This window comes from Pinus tabuliformis, chromosome 9 (assembly GCF_031772625.1).
Source record: "Pinus tabuliformis cultivar Carrire ecotype Pingquan chromosome 9, CPIR1, whole genome shotgun sequence".
NCBI lineage: Eukaryota > Viridiplantae > Streptophyta > Pinopsida > Pinales > Pinaceae > Pinus > Pinus tabuliformis.
The window spans coordinates 1,459,938,233-1,459,952,132 of NC_142307.1; the positions used below are offsets into that span (position 1 = coordinate 1,459,938,233).

The 13,900-nt window shown below is 37.8% G+C and overlaps 1 protein-coding gene across 5 annotated transcripts; it reads left to right on the plus strand.

The window, feature by feature from the left end:
• Nucleotides 1-4,833: 4,833 nt before the first annotated feature.
• Nucleotides 4,834-11,477, plus strand: LOC149154092 (G2/mitotic-specific cyclin-2-like). 5 transcript variants are annotated; one of them, XM_089440890.1, is made up of 20 exons: nucleotides 4,834-4,969; nucleotides 5,232-5,290; nucleotides 5,482-5,545; nucleotides 5,645-5,777; nucleotides 5,929-5,986; nucleotides 6,279-6,533; nucleotides 6,740-6,844; nucleotides 6,939-7,028; nucleotides 7,177-7,338; nucleotides 7,466-7,525; nucleotides 7,621-7,719; nucleotides 7,907-8,085; nucleotides 8,377-8,635; nucleotides 8,889-9,005; nucleotides 9,099-9,188; nucleotides 9,302-9,463; nucleotides 9,685-9,744; nucleotides 9,840-9,938; nucleotides 10,126-10,304; nucleotides 10,576-11,477. In XM_089440890.1, exons 3-20 carry the CDS (start codon nucleotides 5,500-5,502, stop codon nucleotides 10,730-10,732), a joined length of 2,310 nt encoding a protein of 769 aa, XP_089297016.1. In that variant the 5' UTR covers nucleotides 4,834-4,969; nucleotides 5,232-5,290; nucleotides 5,482-5,499; the 3' UTR covers nucleotides 10,733-11,477. The 5 variants fall into 5 exon arrangements, with proteins under 5 accessions (XP_089297016.1, XP_089297013.1, XP_089297014.1 ...); XM_089440887.1 differs by having other exon boundaries at nucleotides 5,232-5,545; XM_089440888.1 differs by having other exon boundaries at nucleotides 4,848-5,387.
• The last annotated feature ends 2,423 nt before the right edge of the window (nucleotides 11,478-13,900 follow it).

Consider the following 13,900-nt stretch of genomic DNA (forward strand, 5'->3'; position numbering starts at 1 on the left):
CACGAATACAAAAGAATGATGAGGGTGTGGTTTGGTCGCCCAAAAGTGCGATTGACAGAGAAATATGATGGAATGAGTGATCTGAGTGATTACTTAGCAAAATGGACTGATGCTTATGAAGCAGAGCCACAACCGGACTGGGTGAATTTATTCTGTCACACTTTGGATGTAATACGAATGAATTGGTACATGGAAACAGAGCTCTGCCACGACACTGATGAGTGGGACATTTTGAGACAAGGATTCGTGATGACATTCAGCTTTGAGGATGGATTCGAGTGCATCAATGAAGCATTGCAGGAGGTCAAGGTAGCGATCTTCAGAATCCTGTAAGATCCCTTAGATTTGATTCAACCAGATTGGACCACCCAGCTGTGCGATGTGCTGGAGTGCTACAATGTGACTGCTAAAGAAGAAGAAGAGGATCCAAGGAACATTAATACTCCAGAGGCAGAAGGTCACCACGAAGTTGAGGGGCCGCAGATAGAGAATCCAGATATCACCGCATCACTGAAAACTAGACAAGTAAACATTGGAACAGAGGTGGAGTTGAAGTTTGTGAAGATAGGGGACTATTGGGATAATGCTATGGTGGATAAGGTTGTTGAGTTGCTCCGTGAGTACCAGTATTTGTTCCCTACAAAGTTTTCAGACTTGAAGGGGATAATAGGAAATTTAGGAGTGATGAAAATAATGTTGAAACCAGACACGAAGCTTATTAAGAAGAGGCCATACCGCCTTAATCCTAGGTACAAGTAAAAGTTCTGCTTGGAGTTGGACAAGATGTTAGCAGCGAGTATTATTGAACCAGTGGAGGAGTCTGATTGGGTAAGTCCTATGGTAGTTCAGAAAAAGAAGTAGAAGGATGAGATAAGGATTTGCATAGACCTCAAGAAGCTGAACGATGCTTGCGTTCACGATCCTTTCCCAACTCCGTTCATAGATGAAGTGATGGATAATGTTGGTAGGTAGGAGGCCTACTCGTTCACTGATGGGTTCTTTGGATACCATCAGATAAAGATTGCACCAGAAGAAAGGAGCAAGACTACCTTCATGATTGAGTGGGGATGCTTTCAGTATATGGTAATGCCGTTTAGACTTAAGAATGTGTCAACAATCTTCTCGCACGTAGTCATTGCGACGTTCAAAGAGTTCATTCACAAATTTTTGGAAGTATATTTTGATGATTGGATGGTGTTTGGGTTGGTAAAGTGCCATGTAGCTAGTTTGCGCTTGATGCTGGATATGTGCCGGAGGTATCAGATCACACTAAATTTGAAGAAGTGCTTATTTTGTGTCCCCTTCGGAATCTTGCTGGGTCATGTAGTGTGCAAACAAGGATTAATGGTGGACCCTGCTAAGATCGCGGTCATAATTAACTTGGAGGCGCCAAGGAGTGTTAAACAACTGTGCGCAACACTGGTACATACTGGATACTATCGAAAGTTCATCAAGAGCTATGCCCAGATTATCGAGCCGATGGAAAAGCTATTGAAGAAGGATGCTACATTCTATTGGAATGAAGAATGTCAGCAGAGCCTGGATGTGTTAAAGGAGAAAATGGTCACCGCACCAATCCTAGTCTTCCCGGATTGGAAGAAGGAATTTCATGTGCATGTGAATGTGTCATGCATTGTGCTGGGAGCAATACTGACACAGGTCGGTGAAGGAGAATTGGATCAACCGATAGCCTTTGCAAGCAGAAAGTTGTCTAAGGATGAAAAAAGTTATTCGACAACAGAGCGTGAAGGGTTGGCTATGGTGTACGCGCTCTAGAAGTTCAGGCATTACTTGCTAGGAGGACACTTTAAGATGTACACAGACCATTCTGCATTAAAGTACCTAGTCAACAAGCCTATGTTGGGGGGGAATATGCAGATGGATGTTTTTGTTTCAGGAGCATGATTTCGAGGTCATTGTGAAGCCAAGACAATTAAATGTAGGACCCGATCATCTGTTGCGCATTGAAACAGAAGAGAAGCCTACCAATTTAGAGGAGGGGCTACCTGATGCACAAATATTTGTGGTGCGTGTAGCAGAAAATCATTTTGCAGACATTATCCACTTCCTGACTATAGGGACGACTCCAGAAGGAAGACAGTGTAGGACTAACACAGAGCAACTGGTGGAGCAGATCAAACAAGAAGCCATGCAGAGCGCGGCTGAGATAGCAGTGGCACAAGTAGAGTTGGGAGGTCTCTGTAGTAAGATCTCCATGCTAGCAAAGTGACTTGGGGGTGAGTCACGATATTTGTGTTGGGGGCCTGTTGGGACAGGGTCCCCTAGGGTCAATTTTGGGGCAAAAACCCAAGTTTTGTTGTAAAGAATGTAAAGTCTCTGCAAGATGTGGTTGCGGAGCGCATAGATAGTAAAGTGTCATAAAGGGTTTTACCCTTCTGTTATGTAAGTTGTGTCGGCTTTAGTAGATCTACTCATGGTCCGCAGACCATGGGATTGTATAAAAAGGAGAGTCTTAGAGAGTCTAAGGCATAATAATTAAAGTAACAAAGGATGAAAGTGAATGTAATGGGTCATTAGTAGTAAGAGCGAAGAAGTCTTAGAGTAGAAGAGAGGCTTTGTAGTTGTGTGCACAGAGGCCTAGAGTAGAGTTCGCAACTGAGTGCATGGACCCCTGCAGCTGAGTGCGCAGGGAAGTCTTGAGTCTGTAAGAAGAACTGAAGCATTAATAAAGAGATTATTCTGGAAATATTTGTGTTTTGTCTATCTATTTCTGATATGAATGAATGCGCTATTATGTTATGATGAATGACGAGTTTATGAATTAATACTGTATTGATGGGCAACTTTACATGATTTACATGGTCATATGAACACAAGTAATAATAACTATTTACGCGAAGAATATCTTGTTGGTCGATCTGGGTAAATACAAAACTAAGGGTAATTACAGAGGTGCGTAAGTGGTTGATTCACCTGTTTAGGGTCCGCGAAAAACAGTCATAGGCCTTCATGGAGGTATAGAATTTGATTAAGAGAAGTTATATCGATAAGCCCTCGGGGCTTATCGATCTACGTGAAGGCAGGTTTAGGGCATAAAACGACCTCACGCTCATCTCCGGGTGCGGAAACTTGGTTCCAACATCCCCCCACATTGCTTCAGGTGAGACTTTAGTTTACACTCCACGGGTTGATGTTGAAAGGGCTAGTACTGTAGGGATTTGTTTGGCAAACTTAACTCTGAACCTGGGTTAGGACCCACTAAGCCAACATATACATTTATCTTGCACCTTATATTTTAGGAGTGAAATAATGATTTTTGAATGTGACTTGAAGTTGTTTGTGATTTTGGTTGTACTATGTATGTGGACAAGTGACACTCATGCCACTAGGTCTTAACCATAAAGCCCAATTTAATCTGTCATGATACACTTTATTAAAATATGGCAAGATAAATTTTTTTTTAACCACATGGTGAATCGGTAACTATCAAGTTTAATCCACGGGAGACCCAGGATCAAACCTCATTGCTGCCACTATAACACCAAGAGCATAACCAACCACCTGCAAGTCGGGTATACTAAGATCCTATGGTTTTAGCAAGGGCACACCCACGGTAGGGGGGTCCGCCCCTCTAGCCGCCACCACAGCAGGTCACTGTACTCAATGAGATTTGAACTTCAGACCTCCCGGGCTTCGCCCATGTGTCTTACCGTTAAACCGCACATCACTGTACGAAAGGTAGTGGGCTTGGCCCGGTTCGGTTACTATTCGCACGACGAGCACCGACCTTGCTCGGGATCGAACACAAGACCGGTCCGTCATGACGAGGTCGACCTTACCACTACGCCGCCTCCACGACCTTCAAAAAGGTAGTGGGCTTGGCCACGGTTCGGTTACCTTTTCGCACGACGAGCACCAACAATAAAAGGGCAGGGGGATTCAAACAATAAAATGACACTTAAAAGATACTTTCCTTAAACCATTTTTCTTTCTTTCTTTCTTTCCTTTAAGTCGTTTTTAAAAACAAAAATGATAATATTAATATAAATTCATTTAAATTTTAAAATTTTAAAACATTTAAAAATATAAATATAAAATTTAATATTTTCAAATATATATATATATATATATAACTAATTTTTCTCTAACTTTTAAACATTTTACGTAAAACTCATTTTATTATATAAACTTTATGTAAATGACATGCTATTATAATATAAATTACTACTATGTAATTTAAACACTTTACATAAAACCCATATTATTATTTTATAAACTTTACCTAAATAACATGTTATTACTATATAAATTACTACTATTTAATTTGTTAAATAAAATTGAAAATTCCAATTTTTTTCCGAATTTAGGCTTTTGTGATCCATGCTTGAATTATTGAGAAATTTTCGGGAGTAATCACATAGGAGAAGTCTTGTCTTTTGGACCAACCCCAGAAGTCTTGTCTTTCGGACCAACTAGTGTGGTTCATCACTAAGACAATATGCATAATCACATCATAGCATCCAACTAGTGTGGTTCCTTGCCAGGACAAGATGCATAATCACATCATAACATCCAACGAGTATGCTTCATCGGCAAGACAAGATGCAAAATCACACCATAGCATACGATTAAATAGAGCAATATAGAGATAATTAATCTACCATGATTAGAATATAAAACTAATTTTGACTAATTAATAAAATATTTTAGAATGTTAAAATTCATGAGAAAAAATAAATTTAATTAATTAATAAATAATATATTTATTTATAAATTTATTTATTTTTATTAGTAACATTTCACTTAATCCCTCGGAAATAAAAGTACGGGTACCCCGATCCATTAGGAACTAACCAAAACATACCCGTAGCCGTTAGGAACTGCAATGTCTCTTAAGCAAATTACCTTTAAAAGAAGAGAGGAGGAAGAGTGTTATGCCCGTTGGAATTTCCAATCCAAATTCACTCCATCTGGTTCAGTCACTTGTCGTTCCTTTTTCTTAGCACAGGTTGGCTCCATGCCATGAACAAAGCTGCTCTTGATTTATATTATAGATTCCTGGGTGTCTCTCTGTAAAAATTGCCATTGCCAAAATGTATAGAATTTGGAGTTTGGGGCTCGAATGGATATGATGTTACAAAAGAATGAAATGATCGGCCTGCCTGCTAAGCTGTTAAACATCTAGCTGACCTGCCTAGTACATTTTGATGCGTAACTACTTTGAAACTGAGATCATTAGACAACCATCTGATTTTCGTTTTGGAACGTAGGGTGTACTCAGTCTGATACTACGGGAGCCAAGTCTGTCTTGCGAGTAACTCGGGGATCAGTAAGCCAAGCATAAGCGTGTTCTTGTTGTATTCAATATCGGCCAAAACAGTCGGCATTAGCAAATTCCAGCACTCCTAAATTAAAATTTTGCCAGGGTAACCCATGATTCGATCTGCTAGATGCCCTTTGGAATACGAAATATAGACTGTTATCTTTTGTGATTTTTGGTATTGGTACTTCTGGGTGCAGGAACAGGACCGCTGCGAGATGGAGAACAGGTGCATTGTTCCCAAGCCAGCAGTGGCAGCAAAAGGTAAGTGGGTTTCTTGAAAACTTGCATTGTTTACAAGTGCTTAGACTAAATAAGATTTCTTCTTCTTTTTTTCTAAGATGTGTGCGTGGAAAATGGCAGGCCCTGCAATGGCGGCACCCAATCAGAAAGAGCTGCAAGCCAACAACAAAAATAGGAAGGCCTTAGGGGACATTGGCAATCTGGTGGGAGCTCGGAACGCCAAATGCAATATCAACAAAGATGCCGTGATGGAGTATGTTGTTTGATGTTATTTATTATCCTTTAGGTGTATAAATTGAATCAATCTGCTGTTGTGTTTCTGCTTCTTTCCATTTTGTTGTTCTATATGGTAGCTTCTGCTTCTAATGTCATGTACTCCACTATTGGATTAACTACTGTTTCAGGAGGTCTAGAGTAAACTTGGTTGTCAATGCCAACAAGGGAGCCAATCCCAGCACTCGGGTGAGTTTAATCAGAGTCAATTAAGCAAGCTGAAAGATTGATTTCTTGTAGAACTCTTAAACGGGGTCTACGCTTTTCAAAGGACAATCTCCCAGGGAATTGAACTACCAACCGGGCAAAACCTCTGTATTCAGCCACCTGCTTTATCGATCTTCCTGCCTAGTATTCTGTTTTTCTGGGCATGTTTAATTTGTTGCTCTTTGATTTCATTCCACAGCCCTCATTCTGTTCTCTATTTTCTGTGAGCCCAAGTATGGAATCTCACTCTTTAGTTTTCCGATTTTGACTCCAGCAATTCCAGCCACATGATATTGTCGTTAAGGCAGGAGCGAAAGCAGAGGCAAAGGTAATCCGGGGAAACAAACAGAGGCGTATTATCAGAAGGAAGACTCAGAATGACACTGCTACACAAAAGGACACTGTCGTTTCTGTCGGTCATAGAATAGACTCAAGTGCACAAGGTGGGGGATTACAAGCGCCTAGCCAACTCAAAGCAACAAAACCTATAGCACAGTCACAGACTACAGTGCTAACAGCTCGAACTGAGGTATGTCTTATTGATTAAGTTTATTAGTTCTCTGATTCTTTTCTTGTTTTGAATTAACTACTAGCCCAAATCCAAATATACACGAGCCAAAGGTACCCACATCCACACCCAATTACTAAAGGGTTTTATAGCTGTAAGATAGCTTTGTGTTTATTTATGATGTAGGTTGGATAATAATGATTAATAATCTTGATGGGGTATTTCAGGACGTGCAAGAGGTTCTCCCTAGCATTGATGATGGATACCTTGAAAACCAATTGGAAGTTGCGGAATATGTTGAAGACATATACAAGTTCTATCAGAAGATTGAGGTATGTTTTTCTATCAATGATTGAAGATTTGTGTGAATGTGAAGGTAAATTTTTTATTTTCATTTAATAATCGTTGGCAGCCTCGTATGTCCAGAACACGAGTTGTGTGCCTCCAGATTATATGAAAAGGCAGGATGAAATCAACGAGACAATGAGGGCAAGGCTGATTAGTTGGTTGATAGAGGTACAGATTAGTTCCATTCTAATTTTGTTTGCTGCCAATCTTAGATCTAAAAGAGCTTTATGTGGGCAATTTCCTGCCAATCTTAGATCTAAAAGAGCTTTATGTGGGCAATTTCTTAGGCTTTACTCTGAAATATTAAATTTTGCAGGTGCATCTGAAATATGAACTAATGCCAGAAACATTGTATCTCACCGTATATATTATGGATAGATACCTTTCTATTCAGATTGTTAGAAAGTGGGAATTACAATTAGTGGGTATCACTGCGATGCTTATGGCTTGCAAATATCAAGATACCCGTGCTCCTCAGGTAGGATGACTTACTGACATCCATAAGCATTAGTGTAAGGAATCCTTTTGTCTATATCTAATTGATAGAATACCTGGTTGGCTCTTGAATATTGGCATAATAAGAATCAATTCATATTTGGCTACAGGTCAATGAATTGATCCGCATCTCAGGATACCAATACACATCCAAAATGATAGTGGCCATGGTAATTATCTTTAACTGATGTCTTTCTGTTTTATTAAATTACAATAGATTTCAAAGATTCAGTGTGACTGATACTTTGATAATAATACTTGGCAGGAGCATACAATATTAAATCGACTGAATTTCAATCTTTCCGTTCCCACTCCATATGTATTCCTTGTCAGGTTTCTGAAGGCAGCTGGTCCTGACAAAGTGGTAATGTGATGAACTCCAATGTTTCTTTTGTATTGTCAGAATAACCTTCTGATGTATTGATCAAAATGACTTTCAAAATGCCCCTGGAGAATTGAGATTGTGGTTTAAATATCTTTTCTTCATTGTATTTCCTAATAATCCTCTCCTGTACGGCTAAGAAATAAAATTTATTATAACAATGGTTCAGATGGAAAATCTAGCATTCTACTTGGTTGAGCTGTGTTTGCTTCATTACAAAATGATCAAATACAGTCCATCAATGCTTGCTGCTGCTGCTGTCTACACTGCTCAATGCACTTTGAAGAAGGATCCATGTTGGAGTAAAACACTTGTTCTTCACACAGGCCACTCTAAAGAAGATCTCAAGTAAGTCTTCTAGTTCTCAAGGCACCATGCTTCTAATGCGTTTATCCTTCTAAAGGATGCTATTTCCTAAATAACATAGGCATTTTCATGAATTACGCAATCTGTAGATTATATAGCCAAAACATAGTGGGCCACCTACAACACTAATTTAGTCACAACCTGTCTGAAATTGTATCTAATTCTAGATATGGGAAAGATGAACGAATGTGCACATCAAAATGTCTGTGGTGTGTGCACATTTAGTTAACTCTGTACCTTGTTAAGGAATAACATTTGATTTACATGTTCCAGGGAATGTGCACACTTGATGGTTGACTTCCACTTAAGTGCAGGAGGAAATGAACTGAGAGTTGTTCATGAGAAGTATTCAGATCAAATTTTTGGCTATGTTGCTCTTTTAAGCCCTGCCAAATTACCTGATGATGGCAGTTGCACCACCAGCAATTACGCTGCCATTTGTATCAGTGATAACATAGACTCAAGTGCACAAGAAGGGGGAAGGAAACACACTGCACCATCATTGACTGCAATGCTAACAGCTCAAAGTGAGGTCTGTGTCACCCTCTTATACTTTTCTTGTTTGGTAATTGGTACTGGTTCAACAAATATACACAAACCAAAGAGTATCCATGTCCACTCCAAATTACTAGCAAGTTTTATAGCCTTAAGATAGCTTTGTGTTTAATCATGTTGTAAGTTGGATGAAAATGATTAGTTATCTTGATAACCTCAAGTTAGTGTCGTGTTTATTTATGATGTAAGTTCGCTGAAAATGATTAATAATCTTGATAAGGGTATTTCAGGATGCATTCAGGGATTCCCATCAGGTGCTCCCTAGCATTGATGATGGAAACATTGAAAACCAATTGGCGGTTGTTGAATACGTTGAAGATATATACAAATTCTACAGGACAATTGAGGTATGTTTCTCTGTCAATGATTGCAGTTTCTTGTGAGTGTGAAGGTAAAATTTTATTTTCCTTAACTAAAATTTGGTATTCATGTATGCCCAGGAGATGAGTTGCGTACCTCCAGATTATATGAGAAATCAGGTTAAAATCAACGCAAAGATGAGGGCAATCGTGATTGATTGGTTGATGGAGGTACAACTTTGTTCATATGCTAGTTCCATTTGCTGTTAAATTTAGATGTAAAAGAGGTTTATATGGAGTCTGGACTATCTCTTAGGCCTGACGTCAAAATTTTAAAATTTCAGGTGCATCTGAAATTTGAGCTAATGCCAGAGACGTTGTATCTCACTGTGAACATCATTGATAGATACCTTTCTGTTCAGAGTGTTGCAAGGAGGAATTTGCCATTAGTGGGTATCGCTGCATTGTTTATAGCTAGCAAATATGAAGAAGTCTGGCCTCCAGAGGTAGGATGACTTAGTAGCATCTGTAAAGTAAGGATGGGTGTAAGGAAACCTTTAATGTATATATCTAATTAATAGAAGACCTTGTTCGCTGCTGAAAAGTACGTACACTACTGCAATCTCTACTTGTAGTGAAGATTACCCTTTATTTTGAAATCAGCGCAATAAATATATCATAATGGGTAACAGAATATTGACAAGAGCTGGTTCATACTTGGCTTCAGGTCAATGACTTCATCCGCGTCTTCCCAAAAGAATGCATGCCAGAACAGATAGTGGCCATGGTAATTAGCTCTAACTGATAATTCTTTGTCATTGGATTGCAACATAGTATTCAAAGATTTAGTTTGACTGATCAATTGATAATAAATCTTCGCAGGAGTCTGCAATATTAAAACAATTGAAGTTCAAGCTTACAATTCCCACTCCATATGTATTCCTCCTCAGGTTTCTGAAGGCAGCTGGTCCCGACAAAGTGGTAAAGATCTGAATCACACTTCTTTTATATTGTCGAAATAATCCTGTGACATTGATCAAATCTGCTTTCAAAAATGCCTCAGAAAATCTAGCATTCTTCTTGGTTTAAATTACTTTTCTTCATTGTAGTCCTAATAATACTCTGCTTGTACTGACAAGTCATAAAATCTATTATCAAAATGCTTCAGATGGAAAATCTGGCATTCTTCTTGGTTGAACTGTGTTTGCTTCAGTACATAATGATTAAATACAGTCCATCAATGATTGCTGCTGCTGCTGTCTATACTGCTCGATGCACTTTGAGGAAGGATCCATGTTGGAATAAAACACTCACCCTTCATACAGGCTACTCCGAGTCGGACCTCAAGTAAGACTTCTCATTTTTAAGGCATCATGCTTTTATTGATTTTATCGTTCTAAAGAATTCCTACTCCTGGACATTTTTTATTTCTTCATCAATTACAGGCAGGCATTGTTGATCAGCTATAGCCAGAACATTGTGTCTTGGTCAACTATAAGTTGGAACTCAGCTACTGACATACTGTCTGAATTGTATCTAATACTAAGTGTCTGGAGGTGTGTGAACATTTTGTTAACTCTGTACATTGAGGTAATGACATTTATGTGCCTTGTTCCAGGGAATGTGCGCATTTCATGGTTGACTTTCACCTAAATGCGGGAGTAAATAAGCTGAGAGCTGTTCATGAGAAGTATTCAGCTCCAGTTTTTGGCTACGTTGCTTTTTTAATCCCTGCCAAATTACCTGTAAAAGACAGTTGCAACCCCAACAACTGATCAACATGCATGCCAAGTTACCTGTTGAAGACAGTTGCAGCCCCAACAACTGTTCAACATGCATACCAAAATTACTTCAGGACCCCAATTAAAGGTTGCGCATTCTTCAAGTTGGGTGGAAACCTGGTATTGATAGTGCTGTTCATGTAAATAGCTCTTTACAAAATATATGTCAACCTCTAGTTGAGTTTTTTCATACCTTGAAAAATCTCATTAATACTGAACAGTTATTCTTCACTCGCAGGATAAATACTAGATCTTTTGAATTGCCCCACTCTGAAGTGACATAAACGGGCAACATCCTTAGATTTAGAGTTAGCATTACGGCTTTCTTTTGTTTATCATGTGAATTTGGATTTTCCCAATATAATTCACCATGTGACATTATTTGTTTGTTCATGGGCTTTGAGTATGTCTTAATATTCATAGCATATCTGTATAAAAATACAGAGGCGAATAGACCAGCAGTTTAAATGTAAATTTGCCACAGTAAAGTTAAATGGAATTAGGTCGCTGCCTCAACCTTTTCTAACCAATGTGAATTCCAAGGACCAAGAAGCATGAATGAAATTTGGATGCAATTTTTTCTGCAGTTTAACTTGGAACAAGATCCCGGGAAAGGCCCCTACCCTCCTGTAGATTACTCTTCATGTTAAGGTTGGCCTCAGGGCATTATGCTATGACAGCCACTGCTAAATTACTTGTGAACCAATACTTTTTGAATAATAATGACGATCTTTTTTAATTGTATATATATATATGTTTCTTATTTTTTTTTTTAATTTTACTGATTTAAAAAATTATATATATTTAACATTTTTTTGTTTTTAAACTAGTACTAGAATTTTGTATTAAGCAAAACTATGTGGCTGCATAAACAACTGAAGTACAACAGAATGAATACTATAGGAAAAAATTCTTCAATGATTGTAAAGAACCATCATTTTCCTAAAACAAAAAGAAGAGAGAGATCCAATAGTAAACCTTTTGAGACTTGAGCCTACTACATCTTGAGAATAGGAGTAGATTCTTACAAATTACTTGAGAACAAGAGTAGATTCTTACAAATTACTTGCACAAGATAATACAAAAACAATATTTTTTAAGATTTAATAGGCACTGGCCCAATAAGACCAGCAGAGGTACCAGATTTTGGGGATTTCTTACTTTGATCTTTTATGTTTCTTATTAATGGAAGGGAAGATTGTTGTTTGATTTTTAGAACATCTAAATAAGAAGGAGAAGAAGAGGAGGGAATGACCTCCTTGTCTTCCTCCAAAGTGGCCTCTTCTTCCTTCTTATCTTGGGGAGGGATTTTGTCAATATCCTTAGGAGAAGTATCTTCCTTGGCGGGTGAACTGATGTTCTCTAAGGCATTTGATCCGGATCTTGAGTTAAGAATGAAGATTTATAGGACTCAATGGATTTGCAATAATGACATGTTGACATTAGTTTATAAAGTCGTGTTGTATTTAGTAGTAGTTAAGAATGAATAGGACTTAAGGGATGTTGAATAATTTTGTTTGTAAAGATGGTCACAATGAATTTAGAATAATGATATGATAACATTTGTTTATAAAGTTGTGATGCATTTAATAGTGGTTAAGAATAAATGGATGGTGATTGACTTGAGGAATTTTGAATAATTATGAATAATTTTGTTTTTAAAGATGGTCTCTTAATGCGAGGAATTAAGAATTGTATTTAGGAGGGATTAAGAATGAATGAACAATGAATGTGTGACAATGAGATTGTTTGAATTGTAACATGGTGAACTAATTTATATATGAAATAAAGTATATTATGAAATAATTATGGATTGCCAAAAGTAATTGCGGCTTTAAATTATAATTGATTTTATTGTCACAGATATAACATTATTTATTTACCCGAGGAATTGTGTGAATCTCCAAACATGTAATGGTTCATCCATGAATTTCATAGAGTATATATGAAGTGAAATAATTAATGGATTTCAGTTTTTTGAAGGCAATGTGTAGGTATGCTAATCAAGCAGAATATGATATTTTGACACCAAGGAAAACTGATGTGACAACTCAATTTGCATGAAACATGATACCATACCCATTAGTTTGGAGCTTGGATTTAGCCATCTTAGAGGTGCAAATAAACTGGGATTGATGCATGAGTTTACATGTTAGAGACTTTGAGATTTCTCCATATTGCCTTAAAGTTGGCTTTGCATCATGAATCCTTCATTAATTTCTCACATGGTGGGATGAATATCAATATAAAACCTTGGTGCGAGGGTGTGAGGAAGGGGTTTCTGTTAGGTCCTTATACTACTAGTGTAACCCCTTATTATTATTAGTGCAAACCCCCTTATTATATTGTTGTGCTCATGTAGTACCCATATTGTTATTTTTGTGCCCCATAGAAGCCCACTATTGTTATTGTTGTGTCCTTACATTATTATTGTTATGTCAGCTTTGATTATATTATGACCCATTATACTCCTATATATAGAAAGGAGGTCTTGTCATTTGTATCATCTAAGAATTGTTCATTTGTGTAATGTAAAGGAGGTTGCCTCCTTGAAGACGCTTATTTCTAAGGCACTGATCTATCTTTTCTATCTTTTTGTGAGCTAGTTTCATAACATTTGGTATCAGAGCTTTGGATTCTAGGGTTTCGCTGCTCCAAACAGGGCAGCATGGCATTTTCGCTATACCTTTTTTGCTACAAAGTTTTAGAAGAAAACAAAAACCCATTTGAGAAGAAATCGACCTAAACCTCGGGTTCGAATTTCAGATCTTGTATCGCTATATTTTCGGAGATATGATCTGAGGAAGTTAGGGTTTTTGCAAGCTCCAAAATTTCATCTAAAACAGGTCATCATGGAATTTTATCTATAACTTTTTCGCTACAAAGTTTCAGAAGTTAAAAGACAAACCCATTTGAGAAGAAATTAGTTTGAACCTCGGGTATGAATTTCAGATCTTGTCTCACTCTATTTTCAGATATATGATCTGAGGAAGTTAGGGTTTTTGCAAACTCCCTAATTACATCCTAAACAGGTGACCTTGGGAAAATCTTCATAACTTCCTCTCTGAGCATCAGATTGAAATTTCGTAAGAAGCTACAAAAAGAGGATGGACTCTATTTTGTTTGGGTATAATTTTCAGAACCTAAGGTTGAAATAGTGAC

Excerpts from the sequence above, each read along its gene's own strand:
- LOC149154092 (XM_089440887.1), top strand. The coding sequence starts at position 5,500 with ATGGAGAACAGGTGCATTGTTCCCAAGCCAGCAGTGGCAGCAAAAG. Across the intron at positions 5,778-5,928 it reads AACAAAGATGCCGTGATGGA|GAGGTCTAGAGTAAACTTGG; the intron begins GTATGTTGTTTG and ends CTACTGTTTCAG. Across the intron at positions 8,086-8,376 it reads CACTCTAAAGAAGATCTCAA|GGAATGTGCACACTTGATGG; the intron begins GTAAGTCTTCTA and ends TACATGTTCCAG.